The sequence below is a fragment of the Vigna angularis genome, chromosome 3, assembly GCF_016808095.1.
Source record: "Vigna angularis cultivar LongXiaoDou No.4 chromosome 3, ASM1680809v1, whole genome shotgun sequence".
Classification (NCBI taxonomy): domain Eukaryota; kingdom Viridiplantae; phylum Streptophyta; class Magnoliopsida; order Fabales; family Fabaceae; genus Vigna; species Vigna angularis.
This window is the reverse complement of record NC_068972.1, coordinates 476,704-502,508: the sequence shown is the minus strand read 5'-3', so window position 1 is coordinate 502,508 and position 25,805 is coordinate 476,704. Positions and strand designations below refer to the sequence as shown.

At 35.4% G+C, this 25,805-nt stretch overlaps 4 protein-coding genes and 1 pseudogene across 7 annotated transcripts; 3 read left to right on the top strand and 2 right to left on the bottom strand.

The window, feature by feature from the left end:
* Window positions 1-1,880: 1,880 nt before the first annotated feature.
* On the top strand, window positions 1,881-7,339 carry LOC108324158 (high mobility group B protein 15). Of its 3 annotated transcripts, none has more exons than XM_017557010.2 (7): window positions 1,881-2,006; window positions 3,368-3,571; window positions 4,074-4,152; window positions 4,707-4,869; window positions 4,957-5,082; window positions 6,143-6,537; window positions 6,666-7,339. In XM_017557010.2, the coding sequence occupies exons 2-7, from the start codon at window positions 3,402-3,404 to the stop codon at window positions 7,008-7,010; spliced, it is 1,278 nt and encodes a 425-aa protein (XP_017412499.1). In that variant the 5' UTR covers window positions 1,881-2,006; window positions 3,368-3,401; the 3' UTR covers window positions 7,011-7,339. The 3 variants fall into 3 exon arrangements, with proteins under 3 accessions (XP_017412499.1, XP_052731198.1, XP_017412498.1); XM_052875238.1 differs by lacking the exon at window positions 1,881-2,006 and adding an exon at window positions 2,336-2,508; XM_017557009.2 differs by lacking the exon at window positions 1,881-2,006 and adding an exon at window positions 2,561-3,028.
* A 967-nt stretch (window positions 7,340-8,306) lies between these two features.
* LOC108326058 (leucine aminopeptidase) lies at window positions 8,307-11,395 on the bottom strand. Its single transcript, XM_017559304.2, has 4 exons — window positions 10,357-11,395; window positions 9,515-9,748; window positions 8,919-9,245; window positions 8,307-8,731 (listed from the first exon to the last, which is right to left on the bottom strand). The coding sequence occupies exons 1-4, from the start codon at window positions 11,332-11,334 to the stop codon at window positions 8,441-8,443; spliced, it is 1,830 nt and encodes a 609-aa protein (XP_017414793.1). The 5' UTR covers window positions 11,335-11,395; the 3' UTR covers window positions 8,307-8,440.
* A 28-nt stretch (window positions 11,396-11,423) lies between these two features.
* On the top strand, window positions 11,424-15,028 carry LOC108326059 (protein TONNEAU 1b-like). Of its 2 annotated transcripts, none has more exons than XM_017559306.2 (6): window positions 11,424-11,790; window positions 11,923-12,055; window positions 12,358-12,422; window positions 12,536-12,655; window positions 13,810-14,203; window positions 14,334-15,028. In XM_017559306.2, exons 1-5 carry the CDS (start codon window positions 11,704-11,706, stop codon window positions 13,813-13,815), a joined length of 411 nt encoding a protein of 136 aa, XP_017414795.1. In that variant the 5' UTR covers window positions 11,424-11,703; the 3' UTR covers window positions 13,816-14,203; window positions 14,334-15,028. The 2 variants fall into 2 exon arrangements, with proteins under 2 accessions (XP_017414795.1, XP_017414794.1); XM_017559305.2 differs by having other exon boundaries at window positions 12,358-12,446.
* A 2,159-nt stretch (window positions 15,029-17,187) lies between these two features.
* Window positions 17,188-20,666, bottom strand: LOC108325934 (leucine aminopeptidase-like; annotated as a pseudogene).
* Window positions 20,667-22,659: 1,993 nt separating this feature from the next.
* Window positions 22,660-25,468, top strand: LOC108325937 (protein TONNEAU 1b). The gene is made up of 8 exons (XM_017559097.2): window positions 22,660-22,848; window positions 22,981-23,113; window positions 23,427-23,515; window positions 23,605-23,724; window positions 24,586-24,719; window positions 24,850-24,878; window positions 24,962-25,118; window positions 25,258-25,468. Exons 1-8 carry the CDS (start codon window positions 22,762-22,764, stop codon window positions 25,307-25,309), a joined length of 801 nt encoding a protein of 266 aa, XP_017414586.1. The 5' UTR covers window positions 22,660-22,761; the 3' UTR covers window positions 25,310-25,468.
* Window positions 25,469-25,805: the final 337 nt, after the last annotated feature.

Sequence of the window (25,805 nt, the reverse complement as noted above, 5' to 3'; positions counted from 1 at the left end):
CTAAAATAACCAGAAATTTAAAACTTACAAAATCCTACAAGAGATGTATCAACCGAACGGTCATATCCTAAGAGGTTGAAGACTCCTCGCTCAGCACCTGCTACAAAGAACCCTCTTCGCACTCTGCTCACACCCACATGGTGATCATTGCAAAGACATAGACGACCAAACGGATAACATGACAAGACAGGAAAAATAAGGGTAAACTAATGTAATTTAATTGTGCAAACATACATACATTTCATACAAGTACAACCAATACAAATACAGATAAGCATACAAGACCGAACACTATACTTCATGCATAAATCGAACACTTGACTTGATCATCCAGATTGTATATGCTCACCTAATACATTTATAAAAAAAAAACTTAATATAAAAGCAATAATAACTTATAATAAATATAATAAAAACAAATCTTTGATGAAACTTCTTTGACTTAATCATTTTCTTTTCTTTTTTTCATTTAAACTAATCCATTACTTTACTTCAATAGTTCATTCAAGAGAGTTTATTAATTTATATATTGCTTATTTTAGAAAAGTATGTAATATATTTTTAGTAATCAATAGTTAAAAGCTCTATATAACTTTTTTATGGATTTTGGGCAAGGAAGAAACAACATGGATGGATGGAGGTTTTAATGATACATAGAAAGTGGACCAATTATTCCTTCTTCATAGTTTTCTTTTCTAATTTTAAATTCATCCCATGATTGAGCATGATTCTATTTTGGTGTGTAAAGTCTTATTTTCAAAAAGTAATATTTTTTTGGATTCTCAAATATAGATGGGAAAAATGTATAATTATATGAAATTTAAAGTTTCACAAATTTTCAAGATTGAGAAGAATTAGTCAATTTATATTTAATAAATAGGAAATCATTTAAATAATATTTTTTTATGGTTCCCAACATCACTTCGGAACTTTTTTAATAATGTATATAAAGTGTTTAACTTCTTTTAAAGCCTATCTTAGTTTTTTTTATCATAAACCTGGTTTAATTCCCACACGAATCATATTTTTTTTAATAACATTTTTTAATAATGTCTTTTTACGTGATGCTAAACATGTGAAAAGAAAAATTATATTTTCATTAAATTATATATATATATATATATATATATATATATTAGTTTAGTAATATATTTGTCAAAAATCATACTTGCACTCTCTTTAAAAGTTATTGTTTTCTTTCATTATACTTTATTTTGTTGATTAAAACAATTTCAATTTTTCTTATTAATTTAGTTTATTTCTATTCTTTAGAAGTTTATTATAAAGGAAACAATTGAAAAAAAATAAATAAACGAGTAATAACTATACTTTTAAAACGTGATCAAATATTTGAACCGAAAATCGAAATATTACTCAATAAAGTCAAATGATTCTGTTAATTTCATATTCAAATTGGATTAACTATATATATTTTTTATATTAATAATCCATAAAAATAAACTCTTGGTTATTTTTTAAAGACTAAAGATAAGATTTAAGGCAAATAAAATAGAAAATATTATGTGGTGAGCGTTTCACATTCTGCAAGTTGTTAGAGATGCGGTTGAGGCCCATTTCATTCCCTTTCAAAAATTCTATATATATAAAAAATTATAAGGATTATTGTTTATTTTTTTACTGAGAAAATTTCAAGAAGATGAAAGGATTATTATTGTAATTATTATTATTTGAATACAAAATAAACCATTAACTTCACATGGAGTTAAATATATTTAGGAATGTAAAATTGAGTGGACAAAGACAAAATCACCCTTTGAGTATGTGGATGAATAAAGAAGCGACGGAGGGTAAAAGAGTGATTTGAGAAATGGGTATAAAATTCGTAAGGTTATTATTTTTTCTTCTTCACCATCGAATTCATTCATTCATTGGCACCTCGGAATCTATTTTATAATAACAGTGCCATTATTATTCTCTTTAAAAAGCTTCTTCCTTGCTGTCATTTCATTTGCATGATGAGAAGATGATGATATCTTCTGATATTGGTAGATTAACCCTTACATTTATAATATCATCATATATTATTACTATTTTTATTTTCTCTTAGTCTTTTTTATATAAACAAAACCTGTAGTTTCATATTTCTTTTCTGCTTCTGGATTTGCATCTTGTCATATTCTTTTTAATGTAAGTCACGGTTATATATTCTCTTTATTTATTTTTATTTCTTTTCAACTTCTTTAATGAAATATAATGCAAGAGAGTTGCACACTCACACAAAAAGGTACACACTTTATTGTGATGGATAATGGATAAATGATAATCTTTGCTTCTTTAGGAATTTATATATATATTTTTTATTAACCTCCATTAGAGGGTGGCAAAATGCAAGAAGGACAAGAAATCGGATTTGAATTTTCTTTGAAAAATTGAAGTTTGTGATACTTTTTGGTATTGGAGGGATGAATTTGCTGGCATGATGACATCAACCCAAGAATTCCCTTTTATCCTGAAACAGTATCAAATTATAGAGAAAGATCAATTAAAGTAATGACTTGTTTTATGCATTGCGTATTTATGTATGGAAAAAATTGGTTTGTCAGGGTTATGTTTATACGGAGATATAGATGCATACATATATACATATTTACAGAGAGAGATATTGGGTAATTGCAATAGAATAGAATACCATCCTATTCTACCGATGTCAGGGTTCAGTTATAGGCTACATAGGTCTGTGAACAGTGCCTGGGGTTTGGGAGAGACTAGAAAGGGACTTTGTAGAGCGTCTTTATTACCAAAGTCTAAAAAGGTTTTTCTTGATTAGCCACTGTTGTTTCAAAGACCAGAGCCCTGAGCTTTGTTTGATGGGTTCTTGCTGTTACATCCTCGGTAATCTGAGGGAATTCATGGCTGTGTCACAGCTTTTCTGTACTATAATACCCTTTTCTTGGGCTTTGTATCCTCCTTCTCACTGCAAGTTATTTCACCACCACCCCTTCAGCCTGTTGTGTGTCCTCCTATCAGGGTTCGTGGCTTGTTTCAGTCCTGAACCTCCTGCTGCACGGTGATTTTATTGGCTTCTTTCTCTTTATTTTTCTAATTTTTTTATTTTTTATTTAATTATTTCATGGGACAATTTCTTTCTGCTTCTTCTTATCCTGTGAACTTGTCTGTTTCTTTTCACTTTTTTGTCTCCATTCTTTTTTCTTTGTTGTTGTCTGCATGTAAGCCATTTCATATATCATTTATGTTTTTCCTTTTCGTATCTGTAAATGCTGCTGGGTGATTTTCAACGTACCAATGCTTCTGTTCTCGCTTTGGTTCCTTCTTTTTCTTATTCCCCTCACCCCCTTCCGCTGTGCTATCAAATGTTAAACTTGCTGTGTTGTTGATGGTGGGGCAGGAAATTACTGAAGACTGAAATTACCAAGTAGTTAATGGCATCAACATCTGGCGTTGGTAACAGCTCAATACTCATCAAAGATGTAGCTTCAAACTTTCGTGCATATCCTCCTCCTCTAGCAAAATATGAGGAAGTTGTAGACAATTCCCAGCTCTTCATGTTTACCTTGGAGAAGCTTCACGCATCTATGGGTACCAAATACATGTAAGCTCCCTGGATATCATTTGGTTGTTACCTGTATATAAGTATTTTCTTTATTTGCTTTATAAGTGTTCTTACGTGCCAAAACTTTGAGGCCTCCATAAACTGTAAGAGAGGGTGAGTTGGCTGGAACATCTGTAGAGGTGAATTAGTAGAGCTTGTTCTTGGTTCTTTCTGAAGATTGGAATGCAAACTTGTGCCATATTCCTGGCATCGTGGTCTATAGTTATCTGTATTGATTTTGATATTGATATATCTGATGATATTTTATGGTTCTACCTAAGAAATCTTAGCGGCATTCTTTGTTTTATCAACGAGTTTATAATAATGATGATGCCACAATGTCTGCAGCGGGGCCTCAGCATATAGTTTGTAGTTTCTGGAAGAACTTTGCCGTCCTAATTAATGTCTTTTAATTGCACAACTTTGAAGATTCAGAAGGCCTGGGGCCCCTCCCTTAAATACCATTTTTAGTTACTTTTATTGCGTTTGAAATTTGTTGCAGGATTCCTACTGTTGGAGGAAGAGAACTAGATTTGCATCGCCTCTTTGTTGAAGTGACTTCCCGGGGAGGGATTGCAAAAGTAAGATTTGATCATAACTCCCTTTATTGCTTTGCTTTTCCATGTCTTACAATTGCCGTGCATGTCTAATGTCTGTGACTGGTGAATTGGAACAAGACAAATTTTCTGGTAATAACTTTATAGGTAGCTATTGAATATGCACGAAAGCTGGCTGAAATGTTTCCGTTCTCAATGTGTCAGTGAATCTTGTGAATTTCCCTTTTCATTATATTGATGTTTATCAAGGAGGCTCAACTTTCTTTTAATGTTCAAGGTCATTGTATTGTTCGTGTGAATAACGGTTTCTATGCTTTTGTAAATTTTGATTATAATTTAGTTCAATTTATCTTGTATTTAATATTTTTTCTAGAGTGTTCTCAGTTCAAGATTATGATAGAATAATGTCGTGAGAAGTTTTTGGGTATCTATTGTCCTCCATACTTCTATAGCTATATTATGGTTTGAATGGAAAAAACGCTTGCATTTTTGTATGATATTCTAGCAGAAAACTTTGAATTATTTTCACTATTGTGGTTGTAGTGCTAAAAGTTATAACCAGTTCATCTGTCTTGCAGATAATTAGAGAGAGGAAATGGAAAGACGTAACTTCAGTCTTCAATTTTCCGTCAACAGCCACAAATGCTTCTTTTGTGTTGAGGAAGTACTATGCTTCACTGCTTTACCATTATGAACAAATCTACTATTTTAAATCCCGGGAATGGGACCCTACTGCTCCTGGTAATTTCATTTAAACCACATTGTTGGTTTGAACTAATGTTAAGGGTGGGTCCGTTCTAATGTAAAGTCTTCATTTCTCTTTGACAGATGTTTTGCAGAACCAATCAACCCTGGCAGTTCCTCCTCCAAAAATTCAGTTTCCACAGTCTTTGCCAGAAATTCAACCAGCCGTCTTTCAACAGTCAAATGTTAATGCTGCTAAATTGCCTGAAGGTCTTTACACTTTCTTTTTGTTTTCCCAAAACAATATTAATTGCTGATTACAATTTACTAAGCAAAAGAAAAAAAGGTTTATCCTGGTCATGGTAATTTTAGTCTTACAGTGCTTTTTAAGACTACACCTGGAATGATCGAAAATGGTCGACTGTAATAGAATGAAATGACACCGGTATCCATTTTTGGATTGGCTAGAGCAAAGTAGAATGGAACTTAATGGGATATTCCCTCAATTTGGGGATATTGGATGGACCAATTCTAATTCTCACCATTTCGTCCAACTTTTAAACAATAGGAAGCAAAATTTACTACCTTCTCGTGTCCACCATAAAATATCTAATGAATGGTATAGTAATTCTATTATTTTTACCCCCACTTTCCTCAACTCATTACTGTATATCCAAACATGACCCCCTTTTTTTTTCATGAAATAGTCATACTTGAGAGCAGGTTTAGAGTTGGTGTGAGCATGATTAAGTACCTAACGTTTTATATGCATGCTAGGTGCCACGACGTGGTTTACCAGAAGCAGGTCTAGTGTTTTATCTCCGTTTGAGATTTATGTTCCATGACATAATATAAATGAGCATTGTATCAAATCTCAATGCCCATTTTGTGCAAACTGGAAATTGTTTTCTATATATTTTGAAAATTTGTGGCATATTTTTATATGAGTTTGCGTTTATTTGGCTCACTTGTATTGATTTGGCTATAATATTAATTTGTATGAAATATCATTTGCAAAAGGGAGATCTCTTATAAAAGTATCAGATTTACGGGAAGTTAACCACTTATTCTATTACTAACAGTTGAACTTGTCTTTTTGATTTGGCCATGGTATTAATTTGTACTAAAGTTCATCTGCAAAATTGTAATCTCTTGCAAACTAATGGTTACAAGAAGTTGACCAATTTTTATATTACTAATAGACTTGAAGTTGCACTTGTTTTTTTTTTTGTATGGTTTTTTAATGATCATCAGCGACTCCATGTCTTTTAACTAGACTGTTTGATTATTTGATAAGTAGTAGTAATGCTTATTCTCTTGTGGTCTTCAGCAATGACAACATCTTCGGCTGGATCTCCAGTCATTGGGGTCATTGACGGGAAATTTGAAAGTGGCTATCTAGTTACTGTCACAATTGGTTCAGAGAAACTCAAAGGAGTACTTTATCAAGCTCCACAGAATCCTATACTGCACGCATCCCATCATAGTGCCCCAGCTAATAATACCAACGCTTCTTCTTCAGTGGGTGTTCATCGTCGGAGACGCAGGAAGAAATCAGAAATAAAAAGAAGAGATCCTGCTCACCCAAAACCTAACAGAAGTGGGTACAATTTCTTCTTTGCTGAACAGCATGCAAGACTAAAGGCACTTCACCATGGAAAAGACAGAGAGATTAGTAGGATGATTGGTGAACTTTGGAACAAGTTAAAAGAATCAGAAAAGACGGTAAGTAATTTCTTTGATGTATCTTTTCATGCATGATATAAGCTCATTACTCATGCATCTTCCTTTTGTTTTTTTTCTTGTGTATTGTGTAATGTTATATTAATGCACTGAGTTTAACTGTCCTAAAGGTTTATCAAGAGAAAGCCATGAAAGATAAAGAGAGGTACAGAGCAGAAATGGAGGATTATAGAGAGAAACTGAAGATGGGTCAGGTTATCAGTGACGCTGTGCCCCTTCAGCAACGACTTCCTGAAGCAGATGCAGACATGTTGGATGTTGACTTAAAAACGGATGAAGCTGAGGCAGATTCGCTTCAAACTCCAGAGGAGAGTAGTTCCGGTGGAAGTGATTATGAAGATTATAATAAAACTGCAGAAAGAGGTTTTGATATGGATTCATTACCTGTAATAGGAATGGGTGCAGAAACAAGCTATTTGGGTTCGGAAGATAAGTCATCCAAAGGGGGTTTGTGAGCTTGTTTATGGGTGACAGGATTAGCAGGCACTGACTTTTAGCAGAGACTTTCTTACATCATAAACTAGAAGCTGAGATATGAGATGCAGTGGAGGTTTGAGTTAGGATTAAGTTGCAGTAATTAACTGAGTGAGTTTTGTCATTTTCATGTTTTTAACTTCAAGTGGTTCATGTTGGCATCATGCTATATGCTATATTTCTAGTGTACATTTGGCATGTTGACATGGATCTTGTAGCTAATGATAGAATCCAGAAGTTCGCTCAGTCACTCTGTTATTAAATTGAGCGTGACCAATGAATAAAATGTTGGCTACCTAATTTGTACTTATTCTTTTGGTCACTGGTTCTCTGGATGGAAAGCTATTCAGTCAAGAGACTAAGGATAAGGTGCGGAAGCTATTAGTTCTCTGATTATTGAACTTATTTAGTGGCTAATATTTCAGAAAACATGCCTGGAAAGTTATATAATCTGGTGCAAATTAATCTTCGAAAGATGTAATAACTCTCTTACCACTAACGTGATTTTACTCAAGTATGCCATTAGTTTCAGAGGAAAGATTGGTGCCCTCTTTTTGTATTGTTCCTATTTTAGCAATAATTACACTTTAAACAATCACCACTTAAACAATTGTTTCATTCCATCTCAGCCTTTTCTCTTCAACTAGTGTATGATAATATGTAACTTTGTGTGATAATTTTTTTATTTTAAAGTATGTTAACAAGTGTAATTATATCTAAAAAGATCGTCCATTATCTAATGTTTAAATAGAAGTGAATTATGGAGAAACATCTCATTAAATCATATAGACTTGTCAGTTGGAAATTAATATTTGTTATTTCAAATTTTTAATTAATTTTTATAAATTAAAAAATTAAGGTAATGTCAAAAAAGTCTCATCAATTCAATCGCTCTTTTATAAATTAAAATTAATATAAATGCATTAATTTTGAAGAAAAAAGAGATTACATTGTCAACTAACGAAAGATAGTCATGTATGATAAATTCTTTCAACAAGTCTTATTAACTAAATAGTTATTTGAAAAATATCTAACAAAACTACTGACCTTATATTCTTAAAAAAGGGTGATTTTAAGACATAAAATTAGAAATACTCCGACGAATAATCCTTTCTCTCCTAAGATAGACAAAAAAATCCTCAATATAATGAAAATTCTTTAATCTTCCTCAATATATAAAAATCTTACAGGAGAAATCTCCATCACTAATTTTTATGCACTCTTTTTCCTCTCCACATAACCCTATACCAATGGCTGAAATGCTTCAAGAAGAAGAATTATGAAAGAAATTCTCGTTGCAGTAGTTGTTAAAGTGTCAGAATGAAGATAAACCTTATTTAATGTAAAGGAGCACAGAAAAAGACAACATGCAAACGTCCAAATACATCAAATAATCCAAGAATTATTCCTTCTACAGATTCTTGGAAAGTATGGCCTCAACAACACCTTGAGCAATCGGATGGTACCCCTCACGGGCTTCTGAAAATACTGTTTTGGCAAATACTTTATCATCTTCGTTCCCACTCACAAGAGCAGTATAAAGTGGACGAAGATACTTCCCCCTCCCAACTTCTTTTAAGGTTTTCTCCACTTCATTGTAGTAAGATTTGCATCCGTATGAAATGGCCCTTTTGAGAAATGCCACCTTTATCTCGTAATCTTTCGACTCAGATAGCTTGTAGCGTGAGTCCAAGTCTACAAGCTGCGTGGTGACATGTATTATACAAAGAATTATGATGAATAACACAGATAACATATGTGAAATCAACAACATGGTTGTTTTGAACAAACCACTATGTTCCATATTACAGAATAAGATGTTTATCCCAATGATGTTACCAAGCAAGTGAAGAAAAAGACCACTAGGAATCTGAGAAAACAGTATTAACCTGAGAAGCTTCAATCGGTTCCGGCAAGTTTTCCAAGTAGAGCTCCCACTCCTGACTTTGCCAATCAGCGACTTCATCTTCCCTTGGCATCCTCCCATTTATGAACTCATTTGCCAGTGAAACAATCTGTTTATAAATAGTTGAATCAGGTTCATAAGCATCAGGAGGAATGCCAGTACCTTCCGTCCACAGCACCAAGTCAATCTGGTTCTCTATGCCAGGTATGTTAGCTTTAAGGAAGTCAAGGAATGTTTCAGTATCAATTGATTGGAACTTGAAGGTAGCAATATATTTCTTCAGAAACTCATCGAATGCAGGTCTCCCAACCTGTCCCAACCACACCAAAATTAACCACAAAAAAGTCAGTTCCAACAAATTCGGTTAAGTTTAGCCCCAGAATGACAAACAGACCATGCACACATGTTACAACCAAACATGAGAAGAGAAAAAGAAAAAGTCGCAAAGTATGAACATAACTTAACAATTAATACTTTTAGTTAATGCAGAATCTCTGCAAAACAAAAAACAAATATAAGGAGGAATATGATGCAAAATGGGCATGTCACATCAGAACAAGAAAAAACAAATTCAGATACCTGTCGTTCAATGCGCCATAAGAACTGGAAACCTTTCTCATATGGAACCTGAGAATACACATCATCTGGGTCAATTCCTTCCTGATTATTTTTTAGCTTTGTAAATTCCAAGTTATCCTCGAACCTCTCAACATCCCCAATCAAACCCCTCCAACCAATTCCAATGTTCAATGCCGCTATTTGTTCTCCTTGTACAGCCTCCACAATCCTTCTCTCCGCATAAGTAGTGAAGCCCTGGAATCACAATCAGGTATGATTTCACCATCACAAATTCAACTTTGCTTAGAGAAACCACAAAACAATTATGTTTATGAATTAAAAATGCAACATCTAGAACCAGAACACTATTTGTTTCTCCGTTGCAACTTGCCGAATACGGAAACTAGAAACAGAAAAACATAAGTCTGTCTTTACACGATTTTTATTATTTTAGAAGGATGAACTCAACGAATTGCTCTTTAATTAGGCTTTCACTTGTCAAACAAAAAAGAAGGCAGGACTTGAAAGCATAAGCACAACAACAAAAGTACTGATGTATAATTAAGCCATTGTAGGATTGACTCTAATTAGAATGAATTCATGTTCTGATGTTGTTTACTCTAAAAACAATTTAGCAGTACATATATAAATTTTTTACCCACCTAGATTTGCTTTAATCAAAAGTCAATCCTGGACCCAGAAGAGCTATTCAATGTCCACTTATATAATTCCGTTTAGCCAATATGTCTGCTATTTTTTGGTGAACAAAAGTCAATTGGAGCCACTAAACAAGCTGATATTTTAGACATCGCAACACGATTTTTCCGATGACATGACATGAAACCAAAAACCCAGTAAAATACCTCGTTCAACCAGAAATGTTCATTGTTCTTGTTAGTAATCAAATTTCCAGTCCAACTATGAGCAAGCTCATGAGCCACAACCTGCGCCCCGGTCCCATCCCCCTTAACAACAGTGGGCGTCAAGAACACCATCCTTGGATTCTCCATCCCCCCATAGGGAAAACTAGGCGGCAAAACCAACAAATCAAACCTCTCCCACTCGTACGGTCCGAACAGCCTCTCCCCTTCCCTGACCATCTCCTCCGTCCCGGCGAACTCCGCCGCCGCCGAGTCCAACACAGAGGCCACATCCTCCGCGTACACCCTCGTCCTGGGCCCCACCTCCCTATTCCCAAGCGCCCCGACAGCGAACGCGAAGAGGTAAGGCGGCACGGACTGCTCCATCTCGAACTCCTCCACCACCCTCCCTTCCGCGCACCATGGAGAGGGCGTAGCGACGTCCAAAGCGTCGTCTTTTTTGGGCGAACGACGCTGGACGTGGCGCGCCGCCATGACAGCGGAGAGCTCTGAAGGGATGTTGAGGCGCGCGGAGTAGCGTATCCGGACGGCGGGGGTGTCCTGGCAGGGGAAGACGGAGCGGGCGTGGATGGCCTGGCATTGGGTGTAGGCGAAAGGGTGGGACTTGGCGAAGGTTTGGGGTGGTAGGAGCCATTGGAGTGCGGAGGAGGAGGGGGAGGTGGAGTAGGTGATGAGAAAAGAGGAGTGATCAGAGAGGGTGATGGAGAGCTTCGACCCTTTTATGGGGTCCGGCGAGGAGAGAGTGAAGGGGAGAGAGGCTCTGCTTGTGGGGTCGATCACGCCATGGATGGTGAGGGACCTCGTGTCCAGGGAGAATGGCCCCTGGTGTGGCCTTTCCAGAAGGAAGAGCCCGGAGGCGTGAATGGTGGAGCTCGAGAAGTCAAGGTACAGACTCAGGGACACGTGCTTCGTCCGTGGCTGCGATGCCTCCGTGAACGAGTGAGGGTCAACCGCTGCCATTGCAGTAACTTCAAACTCTCTGTTTCTTAAAGTAAAAGTAGAAGCACCGACTACAATTTCCTTCTGCTTTATTACCTGTATAAAGTAGCACCGAGAACAATTCGATTATGCTTTAAACTTAATTAATTAATTAACTTTAACTGAAAGGGTTTTAAAGAAAGCGGCTGCTCAAGCCCAATGAAGAAGTGGGCCTGGGCCGTAGTAGTAAAGAACCGAGAGGGCCCATAGTTAATTCACACTAACGTGACCAACGAAATCGTGAATATTTGCAATCGCGCACGCGCACGCGCAGCACAGAAAGAGGGAAAAGAAGAAGTAAGGAAGGAAAACAAGAGTTGGGTGTGGTAATTGGTTGAGCGAAGAAGAGAAATGGACGACTACACGAGGGAAATGATGGACCTGAAGACACTGGTCACTCGCACTCTCGAGAAGAAAGGCGTTCTCGCCAGGATCCGTGTACGTAGATTCATGCACACATTCACTCTCCTTCGCTTAGGGTTTCTTCTTTCTAATTTCCCACCGTCGAGATCCATTCAATTTTTCCGCAACGGGACTTAGGGTTTTTGTTGCATTTCTTTTTTTTCTCAGGCCGAACTCAGAGCGAGTGTGTTCGAGGCCATCGAAGAGGAAGATCGTGTGATTGAGAAGGACCAAGGTCTACCTCCTGCATTGCTTGGTAGCTGCAACGATCGAGCTAAACAGCTTCACGCTTCTCCTCCAGGTTCCTTTCTTCCCGCCCTTTTCTCGATCCCTAACCCTTTCTTGCTCCTCTTTATGCATTGCAATCTTCTAAGATTCCTTCGCCGTGTTGTTACTTTACATGGCCTGAATATTTAACCAGCTTCCGTTAGTTGTTCCTCTGCTCTTAATACTTCCGATCCGATTTGCCAATTGTACATGAAAATTGGCTTCCTATGGTTAGTTATATGTGGCCATAAATGAATTTTTAGGTTACCGTGCAATGAAAATGAATGCACCGCATTAGTACCTATGTTTTGTTTAAGTTTAGTATTTGCTGTGCAGGTAGGCTCCTTACGGCCATGATATGTGAGTACCTTTACTGGGCGCAGCTCAATCACACACTAAAAGTATACCTTCCGGAATGTAATTTGGTAATTAACTGTTTTTTATGTTTCCATCTAGTTTGTGTGTTAATTTAATTTCCGTTATAAGGCTTTTGGCTGTTTTTTCTTATTTGCAGGAAAAAGACTTTTGGAAGACGGAGCTTAAGGAGTTTAGTACCAAAAATGGTTTTGATCTCAACAGAAACAGAGATAGTCCTCTACTCTTGGATGTGCTTGAAGGATTTTTGAAGCTTGAGGTTTTTCAATCAGTTGCTCTCTATTTTTTTTTCCGTCCGCCCTTTCCTTTTATGTAAAGGGTTGGTTGTGTAAAACAGAAGTTTGGGAACTGTTTTGAAGTCATTTAGGACTTCTGAGAGGTGTTAAACCAATAAAATGTGGTGCATTATGCAGCAGAGTAGTTGTGAGGATGTGGTTGCATGGTTTTATGTGTAATTTAGGGGTTTGAACTAGTGAGATTGAAAACTAGAAGGTCTGGGCTAAAGGTAAGGGTTTATAATCTGTTTTTAAGTCTATTAAGACTTGTTTAATGTGTAAGTTGCAGAAAATTGGTGGAGAAAGGTATAGAATTGAGTTTGAGTGGTTGAAAGTAGCTAAGTTGGCTTGAGATAGCAAATCTGAGTTAGGAGAGTGTTTTTCAATGTTGCTCAGTGCATAGAAGGTCCTAAGGAACATTAGAAGTTGTGGGGAAAGTGTCCACGGTAAGGTTAGATGTGTATCATGTACTGTATGGTGATGAGGGGTAGTTTTCTGGCTTTGCGCGGTAGTTTTCCAGTGGTTCTGGTGCTAAGGGGTAGCTTTTGGGCACTGAGAACTATTGCACCAGTTTTGTTTTTTTGTTTTTTGGGTTTTGGAAATTTTAAATTTGAGGTATCTGGTATCAGTTTTGGACGTTTTTTAGGTTGTTTTGGGGGGTTTTGGATCCTTCCGGAGCTATTGGTGAGGGTTTCCAAGTTGTTTTCCTTACCTAATGTGGGTATTAATATGTGATGAAGAAAATTGTGTTATTATGAGACTTCTGATGAATTGTAAGAGCTGTTTTTGGTTGTTTATTGTATCCTATAATAGTTATATACTATGAAAAATTGGGATTTTACACGTGACATGATAGAAATGAGCATTGTCTTTTTACGGGAACTTAACCACTTATTTTATTACTAACAGTTGAACTTGTCTTTTTTATTTGGCCATGGTATTAATTTGTACTAAGTTCATCTGCAAAATTGTAATCTCTTGCAAACTAATGGTTACAAGAAGTTGACCAATTTTTATATTACTAAAAGACTTGAAGTTGCACTTGTTTTTTTTGTGTGATTTTTTAATGATCATCAGAAACTAGACTGTTTGATTATTTGATAAGTAGTAGTAATGCTTATTCTCTTGTGGTCTTCAGCAATGATAACATCTTCCCTGGATCTCCAGTCATTGGGGTCATTGACGGGAAATTTGAAAGTAGCTATCTAGTTACTGTCACGATTGGTTCAGAGAAACTCAAAGGAGTACTTTATCAAGCTCCACAGAATCCTATATTGCACGCATCCCATCATAGTGCCCCAGCTAATAATACCAACGCTTCTTCTTCAGTAGGTGTTCATTGTCGGAGACGCAGGAAGAAATCAGAAATAAAAAGAAGAGATCCTGCTCATCCAAAATCTAACAGAAGTGGGTACAATTTCTTCTTTGCTGAACAGCATGCAAGACTAAATGCACTTCACCATGGAAAAGACAGAGAGATTAGTAGGATGATTGGTGAACTTTGGAACAAGTTAAAAGAATCAGAAAAGACGGTAAGTAATTTCTTTAATGTATTTTTTCATGCATGATATAAGCCCATCATGCATGCATCTTCCTTTTGTTTTTTTTTTCTTGTGTCTTGTGTAATGTTATATTAATGCACTGAGTTTAACTGTCCTAAAGGTTTATCAAGAGAAGGCCATGAAAGATAAAAGAGAGGTACAGAGCAGAAATGGAGAATTATAGAGAGAAACTGAAGATGGGTCAAGTTATCAGTGACGCTGTGCCCCTTCAGCAACGACTTCCTGAAGCAGATGCAGACATGTTGGATGGTGGCTTAAAAACGGATTAAGCTGAGGCAGATTCGCTTCAAACTCCAGAGGAGAGTAGTTCCGGTGGAAGTGATTATGAAGATTATAATAAATCTGCAGAAAGAGGTTTTGATATAGATTCATTACCTGTAATAGGAATGGGTGCAGAAACAAGCTATTTGGGTTCGGAAGATAAGTCATCCAAAGGGGGTTTGTGAGCTTCTTTATGGTTGAGAGGGATTAGGAGGCCCTGTCTTTTAGCAGAGACTTTCTTACATTATAAAGTAGAAGGCTGAGATATGAGATGCAGTGGAGGTTTGAGTTAGGATTAAGTAGAGGTGTCAATTTGATCCATGACCCCGGGGCTAGCCCTAACCCACTATTGAAAAAGCCCCCTCTTAAGAAGCCCCTCAAATGGGGGCCAAAAAAAGCCCCAACCCCCAAAGCCCCCTCTCAAAGGGGTTAGGGTGAGGGTTAAGGTGTGAGTTTAGCCTACTAAATTTTTTTTGAAAACTAAACTTCAACATTCTTAATAGTAACTATTAAAAGTACTAAATTTTATATTCATGTAATTGATTTCTTATTTCAAATTATTAAATAAAACTAATTAATTATAGTATAATAGAATATTTAATACTCAAAATAATCACTTTTTTAAATAATTAAAAACAATTGCAAACCACACACTTAATTTTATATAACTAAATAGTATTACAAATTTATTTTACTGAAATATTATAAAAATGCTTTATTTTGTTGTCAATTTTAATAAAATTATGTCTTATATTGCAGACACCAATTATTAGAAAATTAGATATAATTAGTAATATCAAAATAATCACAAAGAGAGATAATAATATATTAATTTGATTTAATATTTGCACTGGTTTTACAATTTTTATAAAGAATCACTGTTTTGTTTTCTTGACTTCTGAAATATCACTCAATCTGTTTTTAATTATTTAAAATTAAAAATAATTCAAAAATTTATTATCTAAAATTTTTGGATCAAAAATAGTATTAATATGTTATGTGTAAATTAAACTTATGTTTTATTTTGTTTTTTTCTCTCTAATAATCTTTTTTCAAAATCACCATAAGATATATTATAAAAAGAAAGTTAATTTCTTAAAAATTTATAAAAAATGAAAATTTTAAATAAACCTAAAGTACTAAAGAATGACAAATGTTATAGTGTTTATATTCTTTAACTAACACATTAAATAATTTATTTTTAACTTTCAATTAGAACACATAACATAAATGTATGTTTATGTTTATGTTTATATTTATGTTTATGACATTTAAAATGTAAACATTTTGAGTGAGTAGTACGACGAGATTGAATTCTATGGACAAATACAACTTTAGTCTGCACAAGGTTTATGAGTTTTTTCTTTTTATTTATTATTTTTGTTATGAACATGATTTGTTGAGTATAAAATGAAAAAGAAAATCATTTATATTTAGTTTTTTTTTCAATAACTTTCTAAGAAAATAAAGAAGCCTCATTTTTTTTAAATTAAGAGTTTCAATTAGAGAAAATCTTCTCTTAAATTTCAATTAGGATAATTTTAGATAAAAAGTTAATTTCTTACTTATAACTTAAAAAAAAGTGAAATTAAATATTTAAATTTCAAATTTATAAAATGATCCTTTAATTATATACTTAGAGAATCTAACTCAATAAATATTGTCATTTTGCTTTTACTTCTTGATTTTAGAACTCTCCTCTTATAAAAATTTTAATTTATTTTCTATAGTAACTATTTTTGTAACAAATTAGGAGTTAATTATATTTTTTCTTGTATTCAAAATGAACATTTTTTCTATAAAAAAGGCCCATGGGCTGGCCCTGACTCACAGGGCTTTTGAAGACATTTTGGCCCGTGAGCTTTTTCTACGAGGAGTTTTTTGACCCTGTAGATTTTTCTAGTCCCAACCCACGTGGGTTAGGACCAAACCATGTAAGGAGGGCCAAATTGACAGGTCTAGGTCTAAGTCTAGGATTAAGTTGCAGTGATTAACTGTGAGTTAAAGTGGTTCATGTTGGCATCATGCTATATGCTATATTGCTAGTGTACATTTGGCATGTTGACGTGGATCTTGTAGCTAATGATAGAATCCAGAAGTCGGCTCAGTCACTCTGTTATTAAATTGAGCGTGACCAATGAATAAAATGTTGCCTGCTTAATTTGTACTTATTCTTTTGGTCACTGATTCTGTGGATGGAAAGCTATTCGGTCAAGAGACTAAGGATAAGGTGGGAAAGCTATAAGTTCTCAGATTATTGAACTTATTTAGTGGTTAAGATTTCAGAAAACATGCCTGGAAAGATTGTTGCCCTCTTATTGTATTGTTCCCTATTTTAGCAATAATTACACATTAAACAATCACCACTTAAACAATTGTTTCATTCCATGTCAGCCTTTTTAACTAAATAGTTATTTGAAAAATATCTAAACCTTATTATATTCCTAAAAAAAGGTGATTTTAAGAAGTAAAATTAGAAATAAGCCGACGAATGATCCCTTTCTCTCCTAAGATAGACAAAAAATTCCTCAATATAATGAAAATTCTTTAATTTTCCTTATTATATAAAAATCTTACAGTAGAAATCTCCAGATAACCCTATATCAATGGCTGAAATGTTTCAAGAAGAAGAATTATGAAAGAGATTCTCGTTGCAGTAGTTTTTAAAGTGTCAGAATGAAGAGAAACCTCATTTATTGTAAAGGAGTACAGAAAAAGACAACATGCAAACGTCCAAATACATTAAACAATCCGAGAATTGTTGCTTCTACAGATTATTGGAAAGTATACCCTCAACAACACTTTGAGCAATCGGATGGTAAGACTCACGGGCTTCTGAAAATACTGTTTTGGCAAATACTTTATCATCTTCGTTCCCACTCATAAGAGCAGTATAAAGTGGACGAAGATACTTTATCCTCCCAACTTCTTTTAAGGTTTTCTCCACTTCATTGTAGTAAGTTTTGCATCCGCATGAAATAGCCCATTTGAGAAATGCCGTCTTTACCTCGTAATCTTTCGACTCAGCTAGCTTGTAGCGTGAGTCCAACTCTACAAGCTGCATGATGACATGTATTATACAAAGAATTATGATGAATAACACAGATAACATATGTGAAATCAAGAATATGGTTGTTTTGAACAAACCACTATGTTCCATATTACAGAATAAGATGTTTATCCAAATGATGTTACCAAGGAAGTGAAGAAAAAGACCACTAGGAATTTGAGAAAACAATATTAACCTGGGAAGCTTCAATCGGTTCCGGCAAGTTTTCCAAGTAGAGCTCCCACTGCAGACCTTGCCAATCAGCAACTTCATCTTCCCTTGGAATCCTCCCATTTTTGAACTCATTTGCCAGTGAAACGATCTGTTTATAAATAGTTGAATCAGGTTCATAAGCATCAGGAGGAATGCCAGTACCTTCCGTCCACCGCACCAAGTCAATCTGGTTCTCTATGCCAGGTATGTTAGCTTTAAGGAAGTCAAGGAATGTTTCAGTATCAATTGATTGGAACTTGAAGGTAGCAATATATTTCTTCAGAAACTCATCGAATGCAGGTCTCCCAACCTGTCCCAACCACACCACAAAAAACTCAGTTCCAACAATTTAGGTTAGGTTTAGCCTCAGAATGACAAACAGACCATGCACACATGTTACAACCCAACATGAGAAGAGAAAAAGAAACAGTAGCAAAGTATGAACATAGTTTAACAATTAATACTTTTAGTTAATGTAGAATCTCTGCAAAACAAAAACAAATATCAGGAGGAATATGATGCAAAGTGGGCATGTCAGATCAGAACAAGAAAAAACAAATTCAGATACCTGTCGTTCAATGCGCCATAAGAACTGGAAACCTTTCTCATATGGAATCTGAGAAAACACATCATCTGGGTCAATTCCTTCCTGATTATTTTTTAGCTTTGTAAATTCCAAGTTGTCCTTGAACCTCTCAACATCCTCAATCAAACCCCTCCAACCAATTCCATTGTACAATGCGGCTATTTGTTCTCCTTGTACAGCCTCCACAATCCTTCTCTCCGCATAAGTAGTGAAGCCCTGGAATCACAATCAGGAATGATTTCACCATCACAGATTCAACTTTGTTCATAGAAACCACAAAACAATTATGTTTATGAATTAAAAATGTAACATCTAGCACCAGAACACTATTTGTTTCTCCGTGGCAACTTGTCAAATACGGAAACTAGAAACAGAAAAACATAAGTCACGATTTTTATTATTTTAGAAGGATGAACTCAACGAATTGCTCTCTAATTAGGCTTTCACTTCTCAAACAAAAAAGAAGAAGGCAGGACTTGAAAGCATAAGCCCAACAACAAAAGTACTGATATATAATTAAGCCATTGTAAGATTGACTCTAATTAGAATGGATTCATGTTCTATGTTGTTTACTCTAAAAACGATTTATAACGAGTGAATGAATTTGAAAAGATTTGAAAATGAATTAATTATTATTATTTTTAATGGATTTGGAAATGAGTAAAAATAGATTTTAAAATAAAATTTTTGAAAATTAATATAAAATTTGAGTTATGTGATAAATAAAAAAGTTATTTAATTAATAAAAATTAAAGATTATGAAAATATCAATTGTAATAAAAAGAATATAAAATAATATTCATTAATAATATATTTAATAGTAAATAATATTTTAATTAGTAAAAAAGAATAAAAGTTAAAAAGAAATTAAAATAATATTTTATTTAAGTAAAATAAAATTACTTTATTTAAAATTCATCAAAACATTATTTTAGAATCGAATATTTCTACTGATTCAGCAAATTCTGTTTTTCATATACAAAATTAAAAATTATCAAATTATAAAAAGATAAAGGTGGAATTTCATATTGAATTCTTTTAAATTTTTGCATATCATCGGATGATAAAGAAGTGTTTATCCTGCAAATCATACAATTACTTCAAAACGAAATAATTTTTTTTTCAATCCATTTGCAAAAATTAGTTTAGTGAACAAAGCCTTGTATAATTTACCTTAGCCAATAAGTCTGATTTTTTTGGTGAACAAAAGTCAATTGGAGCCACTAAACAAGCTGGTATTTTAGACATCTCAACACGATTTTTCCAATTACGTGACATGAAACCAAACACCCAGCACAGTACCTCGTTCAACCAGAAATGTTCATTGTTCTTGTTGGTAATCAAATTCCCAGTCCAACTATGAGCAAGCTCATGAGCCACAACCTCCGCCCCGGACGCATCGCCCTTGATTACAGTGGGCGTCAAGAACACCATCCTTGGATTCTCCATCCCCCCATAGGGAAAACTAGGCGGCAAAACCAACAAATCAAACCTCTCCCACTCGTACGGTCCGAACAGACTCTCCGCTTCCCTGACCAAATCCTCCGTATCGGCGAACTCCGCCGCCGCCGAGTCCAACACAGAGGCCACATCCTCCGCGTACACCGTCGTCCTGGGCCCCACCTCCCTATTTCCAAGCGCTCCGACAGCGAGCGCGAAGAGATAAGGCGGCACGGACTGCTCCATCTCGAACTCCTCCACCACCCTCCCTTCCGCGCACCATGGAGAGGGCGTAACGACGTCCAAAGCGTCGTCTTTTTTGGGTGAACGACGCTGGACGTGGCGCGCCGACATGACAGCGGAGAGCTCCGAAGGGATGTTGAGGAGCGCGGAGTAGCGTATCCGGACGGCGGGAGTGTCCTGGCAGGGGAAGACGGAGCGGGCGTGGATGGCCTGGCATTGGGTATAGACGAAATGGTGGGTCTTGGCGGAGTTTGGGGTGGTAGGAGCCATTGTAGTGCGGAGGAGGAGGGGGAGGTGGAGTAGGTGATGAGAAAAGAGGAGTGATCGGAGAGGGTGACGGAGAGCTCCGACCCTTTTATGGGGTCCGGCGAGGAGAGGGTGAAGGGGAGAGAGGCTCTGCTTGTGGGGTCGATGACGCCATGGATGGTGAGGGACCTCGTGTCCAGGGAGAATGGCCCCCGGTGTGGCCTTTCTAGAAGGAAGAGCCCGGAGGCGTGAATGATGGAGCTCGAGAAGTCCAGGTACAGACTCAGGGACACGTGCTTCGTCCGTGGCTGCGATGCCTTCGTGAACGAGTGAGGGTCAACCGCTGCCATTGTAGTAACTTCAAACTCTCTGTTTCTCTGTTTCTTATCTTAAAGGAAAGATGAAGCACCATAACCATATCCTTCTGCTTTCTTATAGGAAAAATAGAAGCACAATATCCTCGTGCTTTATTACTGTATACCTACAACAATATCCTCGTACAACAATATCCTCGTGCTTTATTACCTGTATAAAGTAGTACCGACAATTCAAGATTTTTTTTTTCCTTCTCACATAGCAAAGGTCTCGTTTTAAAAGAGAAATGTTCACACACTTAAATCTTTTACACTGTTTTTACTCATTTTTTTCTTAAAAAATATCAAATTTTACATTTTTATTATTATTTTACTCTTTTATTTTGTGTAAAATGAATTAAAAATATGGCATGTATCATTACTTCATTTTAAAACCATCACATTCATATGACAAAATTACAAGATAAAATATTTAATAAAGCGTAAACTTTTGTATTGTTTCTAAAAATAAGAATAAAAAGTGAATAAAAATAATGTCGAATAAATGTAAAAAATTTAGGTGTATCAAAAAATTATTACTCTATTTTAAATTATGAATATGATATTATATGCTTTAAATTTATACAAGTAACACGTTTTTTATTAAGTTAGAATTCTGTTTATAAAAAACATTTTGGTTATAAAAAAATATCCATTACTTTTTTAAAAAGTCTAAGTTGAAATTTGTTTGCTGAAACTTACTTATGACTTATGTTTTAATTTTTCTTACAAACGTAGGTTAAAATTTGATTTTTGGAAAATTAAATTTTAACTTTTACTTTCTAAGCATTTTTACAAAAAATATATTGAAAATCGGTTTCCAACAAACTGAATTCTTACTTCTATTTTGAATCTTTTTATAAACATAGGTTATAATTTGGTTTTCAAAAAATCAAATTTTCACTTTTATTTTTAAAGAACTTTTACGAAAAGTATATTATAATTCGGTTTCTAGCAAACTAAATTCTAAATTTATTTCTGAAATGTATGTTGTAATTCGTTTTTCTGTAAATTGAAATATGACTTTTATTTTTTTGACTTTACCTATCTTACTCCTATTACCCATATGATCTTTTTTTCTGCACATTGAAATGGAATAAGATGTTGTTTATGCACTCAAAATTGATATTGTTCCCACATGAAATTGAAAAGAGAAAGACAAGAGCTTCAATAAGAGAAAGGAATGACCTTTAACCTTGAACGAGAAAAAGGACACAGTTTGAACACCAAAATAGAGAGTGTGGAGAGAGAATGTGTTTTCGTTGGTGAGAGACAAAAGAAAGATAAAGGAAAGAGAAAAGACCAAAAATGATTTTAGGTTTGTGAGAAAGAAAGCATAATGGAGTGGAGAAAGTCTAATAGATTTAGAATAGTTTTAGATTCAATAAAATAAAAATTAAATAATAAATTACCTCTGAAATCTATTATCCAAAATCAACTTCCTTTATTAAATAATCATTACTAACAAAAGTCAAAATTCAGTTTATTGATAACCAAATTCAAATCTCCCTTTTTATAAAATTCACTCAAAACAAAATTCATATTTCAATTTACTAGAAAAACGAATTACAACGTACATTTCACAAAAATAATATAGTAAAAATAAACTTAGAATTCAATTTACTAATAACCAAATTCTAATATACTTTGCATAAAAGTATTTAAAAAAAACAAAAATCAGAATTCAATTTTCTAAAAATCGAATTAAAATATAAGTGAAAATTCGATTTCTCAATGACCGAATTCCAACGCTTTTGTAAAAAGTAATGCATAATAAAGCCAGAAATGCTACTTATGTAAATTTAAAACACAGTATACTTGTAGTTTAAAATGAAACCTGTGTGCTATGCCAGAACAAAAATAAGAATTATGCTTTAAACTTAATTAATTAATTAACTTTAACAGAAAGGGTTTTAAAGAAAGCGGCTGGTCAAGCCCAATGAAGAAGTGGGCCTGATCCCGGGCCGTAGTAGTAAAGAAGCGAGAGGGCCCATTGTTAATCCACACTAACGTGACCAACGAAATCGTGAATATTTGCAATCGCGCACGCGCACGCGCAACACAGAAAGAGGGAAAAGAAGAAGAAAGGAAGGAAAACAAGAGTTGGGTGTGGTAATTGGTTGAGAGAAGAAGAGAAATGGACGACTACACGAGGGAAATGATGGACCTGAAGACACTGGTCACTCGCACTCTCGAGAAGAAAGGCGTTCTCGCCAGGATCCGTGTACGTAGATTCATGCACACATTCACTTTCCCTCGCTTAGGGTTTCTTCTTTCTAATTTCCCACCGTCGAGATCCATTCAATTTTTCCGCAACGGGACTTAGGGTTTTTGTTGCATTTCTTTTTTGTCTCAGGCCGAGCTCAGAGCGAGTGTGTTCGAGGCCATCGAAGAGGAAGATCGCGTGATTGAGAAGGACCAAGGTCTACCTCCTGCATTGCTTGGTAGCTGCAACGATCGAGCTAAACAGCTTCACGCTTCTCCTCCAGGTTCCTTTCTTCCCGCCTTTTTCTCGATCCCTAGCCCTACTTTCTTGCTCATCTTTATCCATTGCAATCTTCTGAGATTCCTTCGCCGTGTTGTTACTTTACATGGCCTGAATTTTTAACCAGCTTCCGTTACTTTACTAGTTGTTCCTCTGCTCTTAATACTTCCGATCCGATTTGCCAATTGTGCATGAAAATTGGCTTCCTATGGTTAGTTATATGTGGCCATAAATGAATTTTTAGGTTACCGTGCAATGAAAATGAATGCACCGCATTAGTAGCTATGTTTCGTTTAAGTTTAGTATTTGCTGTGCAGGTAGGCTCCTTACGGCCATGATATGTGAGTACCTTGACTGGGCGCAGCTCAATCACACTCTAAAAGTTTACCTTCCGGAATGTAATTTGGTAATTAACTGTTTTTTGTGTTTCCATCTAGTTTGTGTGTTAATTTAATTTCCGTTATAAGGCTTTTGGCTGTTTTTTCTTATTTGCAGGAAAAAGATTTTTGGAAGACGGAGCTTAAGGAGTTTAGTTCCAAAAATGGTTATGATCTCAGCAGAAACAAAGATAGTCCTCTACTCTTGGATGTGCTTGAAGGATTTTTGAAGCTTGAGGTTTTTCAATCAGTTACTCATTATTTTTTTTTTCCATCCGCGCTTTCGTTTTGTGGTGATATATCTAGAAAATGGTTCTTGTTCTAGATTGTGCTTAGAGGGATTTTGGATCGTGATATAGTATAGGAATCAAGGGCCGGTTAGATTGAACATTTGCAGGGAGCCTTTATTGGAAATATTTGGCACTTTTCAAGCTAGCAGGCAGTTTCCGTGTCTTATGCCACAGTTTGTAGTACTGGGCTATCTCCAAGCCTTGTTGCAATAGGAGCTACGTAGAAATGTTGCAGGGTCTTCTGGTTAGATTAATTTTGATTTTAAGAATTGTAAACTTTATATATTGAAAATTTTGTGAATTCAACGTTGTAGATTTGGAAAGGAGATTGTTCATTGCAGTTAAGGTTGAAGAGTAATGATACATAGGCTAAAGTCATGATATTCCTTCCTCACTATTATTATTAATTATAACTTGGAATTTCTGACTATAGGTTGCATCAGTATAAAAGTAGCCTTGATTGAGTTATTACCCTTCTGCTATATAATCTAATTTTCTGGGTGCCTCTTCTTTGATTGAGTTGTGCTGTGCTCGTGCAAATATGTGATTATGAGGACAAGCTAATGTGTTGAAAGAAAAAAAACATGGCAGATTTTTGCTTAAAATGGTGTAGGTAGTGTTGGCTACTTTATGTTGATGATGCATGATAGTATAGTGGGGAAATTTCGTTTGTCATGTGCAGTGTTTGAAGTTAATGATACGAAACCCTTGGTAGGCCATTTTTTGTGCAAAGCACAGTTAATACATCATAGAATGCTGCAAATGTGTACTGGCTTTTGTTTAATCGTGTGGTGAATATGCTTCTGTAGAATTTATCCCAATCAAGGGCTAGTGGTAGGAGATATACCGCTTCAGAAACCGAGTCTTTACCAAACTCGGAATCACGGAATTCCCGTAGGCATTCTTCCTCATCTGTTGCTGGTGGCTTACCTCCACTAGGAAGGTGCATAACTGACCTTATTTCTCTACAAGTCGGTCTTGTATTACTTTATTATTTTACTTATTTATGTTTGTAGATGTTCTCAACTTCATTTCTGGTAGACATTTTTTTATAACTCACCTATTTGTTGCAGGGCTGTTCCTTCATCCCAGGCATCATCTGGTGGGTATTTTCTGTAATTGACTTTTTTACCTTAAGTTATTTGCGTGCTTGAAATTTCCCTTAATTTACACTCTAGCATTCAGATAGAAGAGGTGGATCTTCCATGTCTGCCTATAGGAAGGATGAGTACAATTGGCGATATGACAGTGATGAACTTGCCGAGGACATAATTCAAACATCAGGTGCATTGGAAAATCTTCAATTAGACAGAAAAGCTCGGAATCTAACATCTTCTTGGCGGTTGGTCTTGATGCAACTCTGATTTTATTCTTTTGTTACCAAGCACAAAGCATTTAATATTTTAGATTTTATCACCCTCTGAATGGGTTTGTCTAGATATTAAGAAACATTAATGTTTTGTGATTGTCTTTGTTTGCAGACACGCTGGTGATGGAATCAATGAGGACGATGGCAGGGTTGATCACGCGTAGGGACAGACATTGCTTGCCTAAGTGCAATCTGCTTCCTGTATTTTACTGTGTATTCTTAGTTTTCTGCCTCTGATGATGATTGAATGAGCCTAATTTGGTGTAAGATCATTTAATTGTGATGTGCTTTAGTGTTTTTTATGAGCTATTTTTCCTCTAGAATTTCCCCTTTCGGCTATATTTGAGAATTTTATTTAGTTTCCATGATTTGGGCTATAATGCTCTAAGGGCCATATATTTTCAGCACTAGTAAAATATATTTGCTGGAGCTAGATTCCAAGGCCCTCCCTTATATGTTGTGTCGATTGCTTCGGCGATGCAAAAGTATGTCCCTCTTTTCTCCTTATTGAATACAAGGACTTTTCATGAGAAATGTTTATTTATTTAATTTGGGAAATTTTGATTGAAAGTCATTTTTAAAAACTAAACATGAAAGTTTACCTTTTATCTCCAAATTTCACATAAGTTTTATCCTGCTACCTTTATTTACCCTTCCCTA

Bases quoted from the DNA above. Each gene is read 5' to 3' on its own strand.
- LOC108326058 (XM_017559304.2), bottom strand. From the start codon at position 11,334: ATGGCAGCGGTTGACCCTCACTCGTTCACGGAGGCATCGCAGCCACGG. The intron at 9,749-10,356 runs GTATTTTACTGG...TTGTGATTCCAG, and splicing joins AACATTTCTGGTTGAACGAG to GGCTTCACTACTTATGCGGA. The intron at 8,732-8,918 runs GTTAATACTGTT...GTCACCACGCAG, and splicing joins AACCGATTGAAGCTTCTCAG to CTTGTAGACTTGGACTCACG.
- LOC108325937 (XM_017559097.2), top strand. From the start codon at position 22,762: ATGGACGACTACACGAGGGAAATGATGGACCTGAAGACACTGGTCACT. The intron at 23,516-23,604 runs GTAATTAACTGT...TCTTATTTGCAG, and splicing joins ACCTTCCGGAATGTAATTTG to GAAAAAGATTTTTGGAAGAC. The intron at 25,119-25,257 runs GTTGGTCTTGAT...CTTTGTTTGCAG, and splicing joins AATCTAACATCTTCTTGGCG to ACACGCTGGTGATGGAATCA.
- LOC108324158 (XM_017557010.2), top strand. From the start codon at position 3,402: ATGGCATCAACATCTGGCGTTGGTAACAGCTCAATACTCATCAAAGAT. The intron at 3,572-4,073 runs GTAAGCTCCCTG...AATTTGTTGCAG, and splicing joins TCTATGGGTACCAAATACAT to GATTCCTACTGTTGGAGGAA. The intron at 4,870-4,956 runs GTAATTTCATTT...TCTCTTTGACAG, and splicing joins ATGGGACCCTACTGCTCCTG to ATGTTTTGCAGAACCAATCA.
- LOC108326059 (XM_017559305.2), top strand. From the start codon at position 11,704: ATGGACGACTACACGAGGGAAATGATGGACCTGAAGACACTGGTCACT. The intron at 11,791-11,922 runs GTACGTAGATTC...TTTTTTTCTCAG, and splicing joins GCGTTCTCGCCAGGATCCGT to GCCGAACTCAGAGCGAGTGT. The intron at 12,447-12,535 runs GTAATTAACTGT...TCTTATTTGCAG, and splicing joins ACCTTCCGGAATGTAATTTG to GAAAAAGACTTTTGGAAGAC.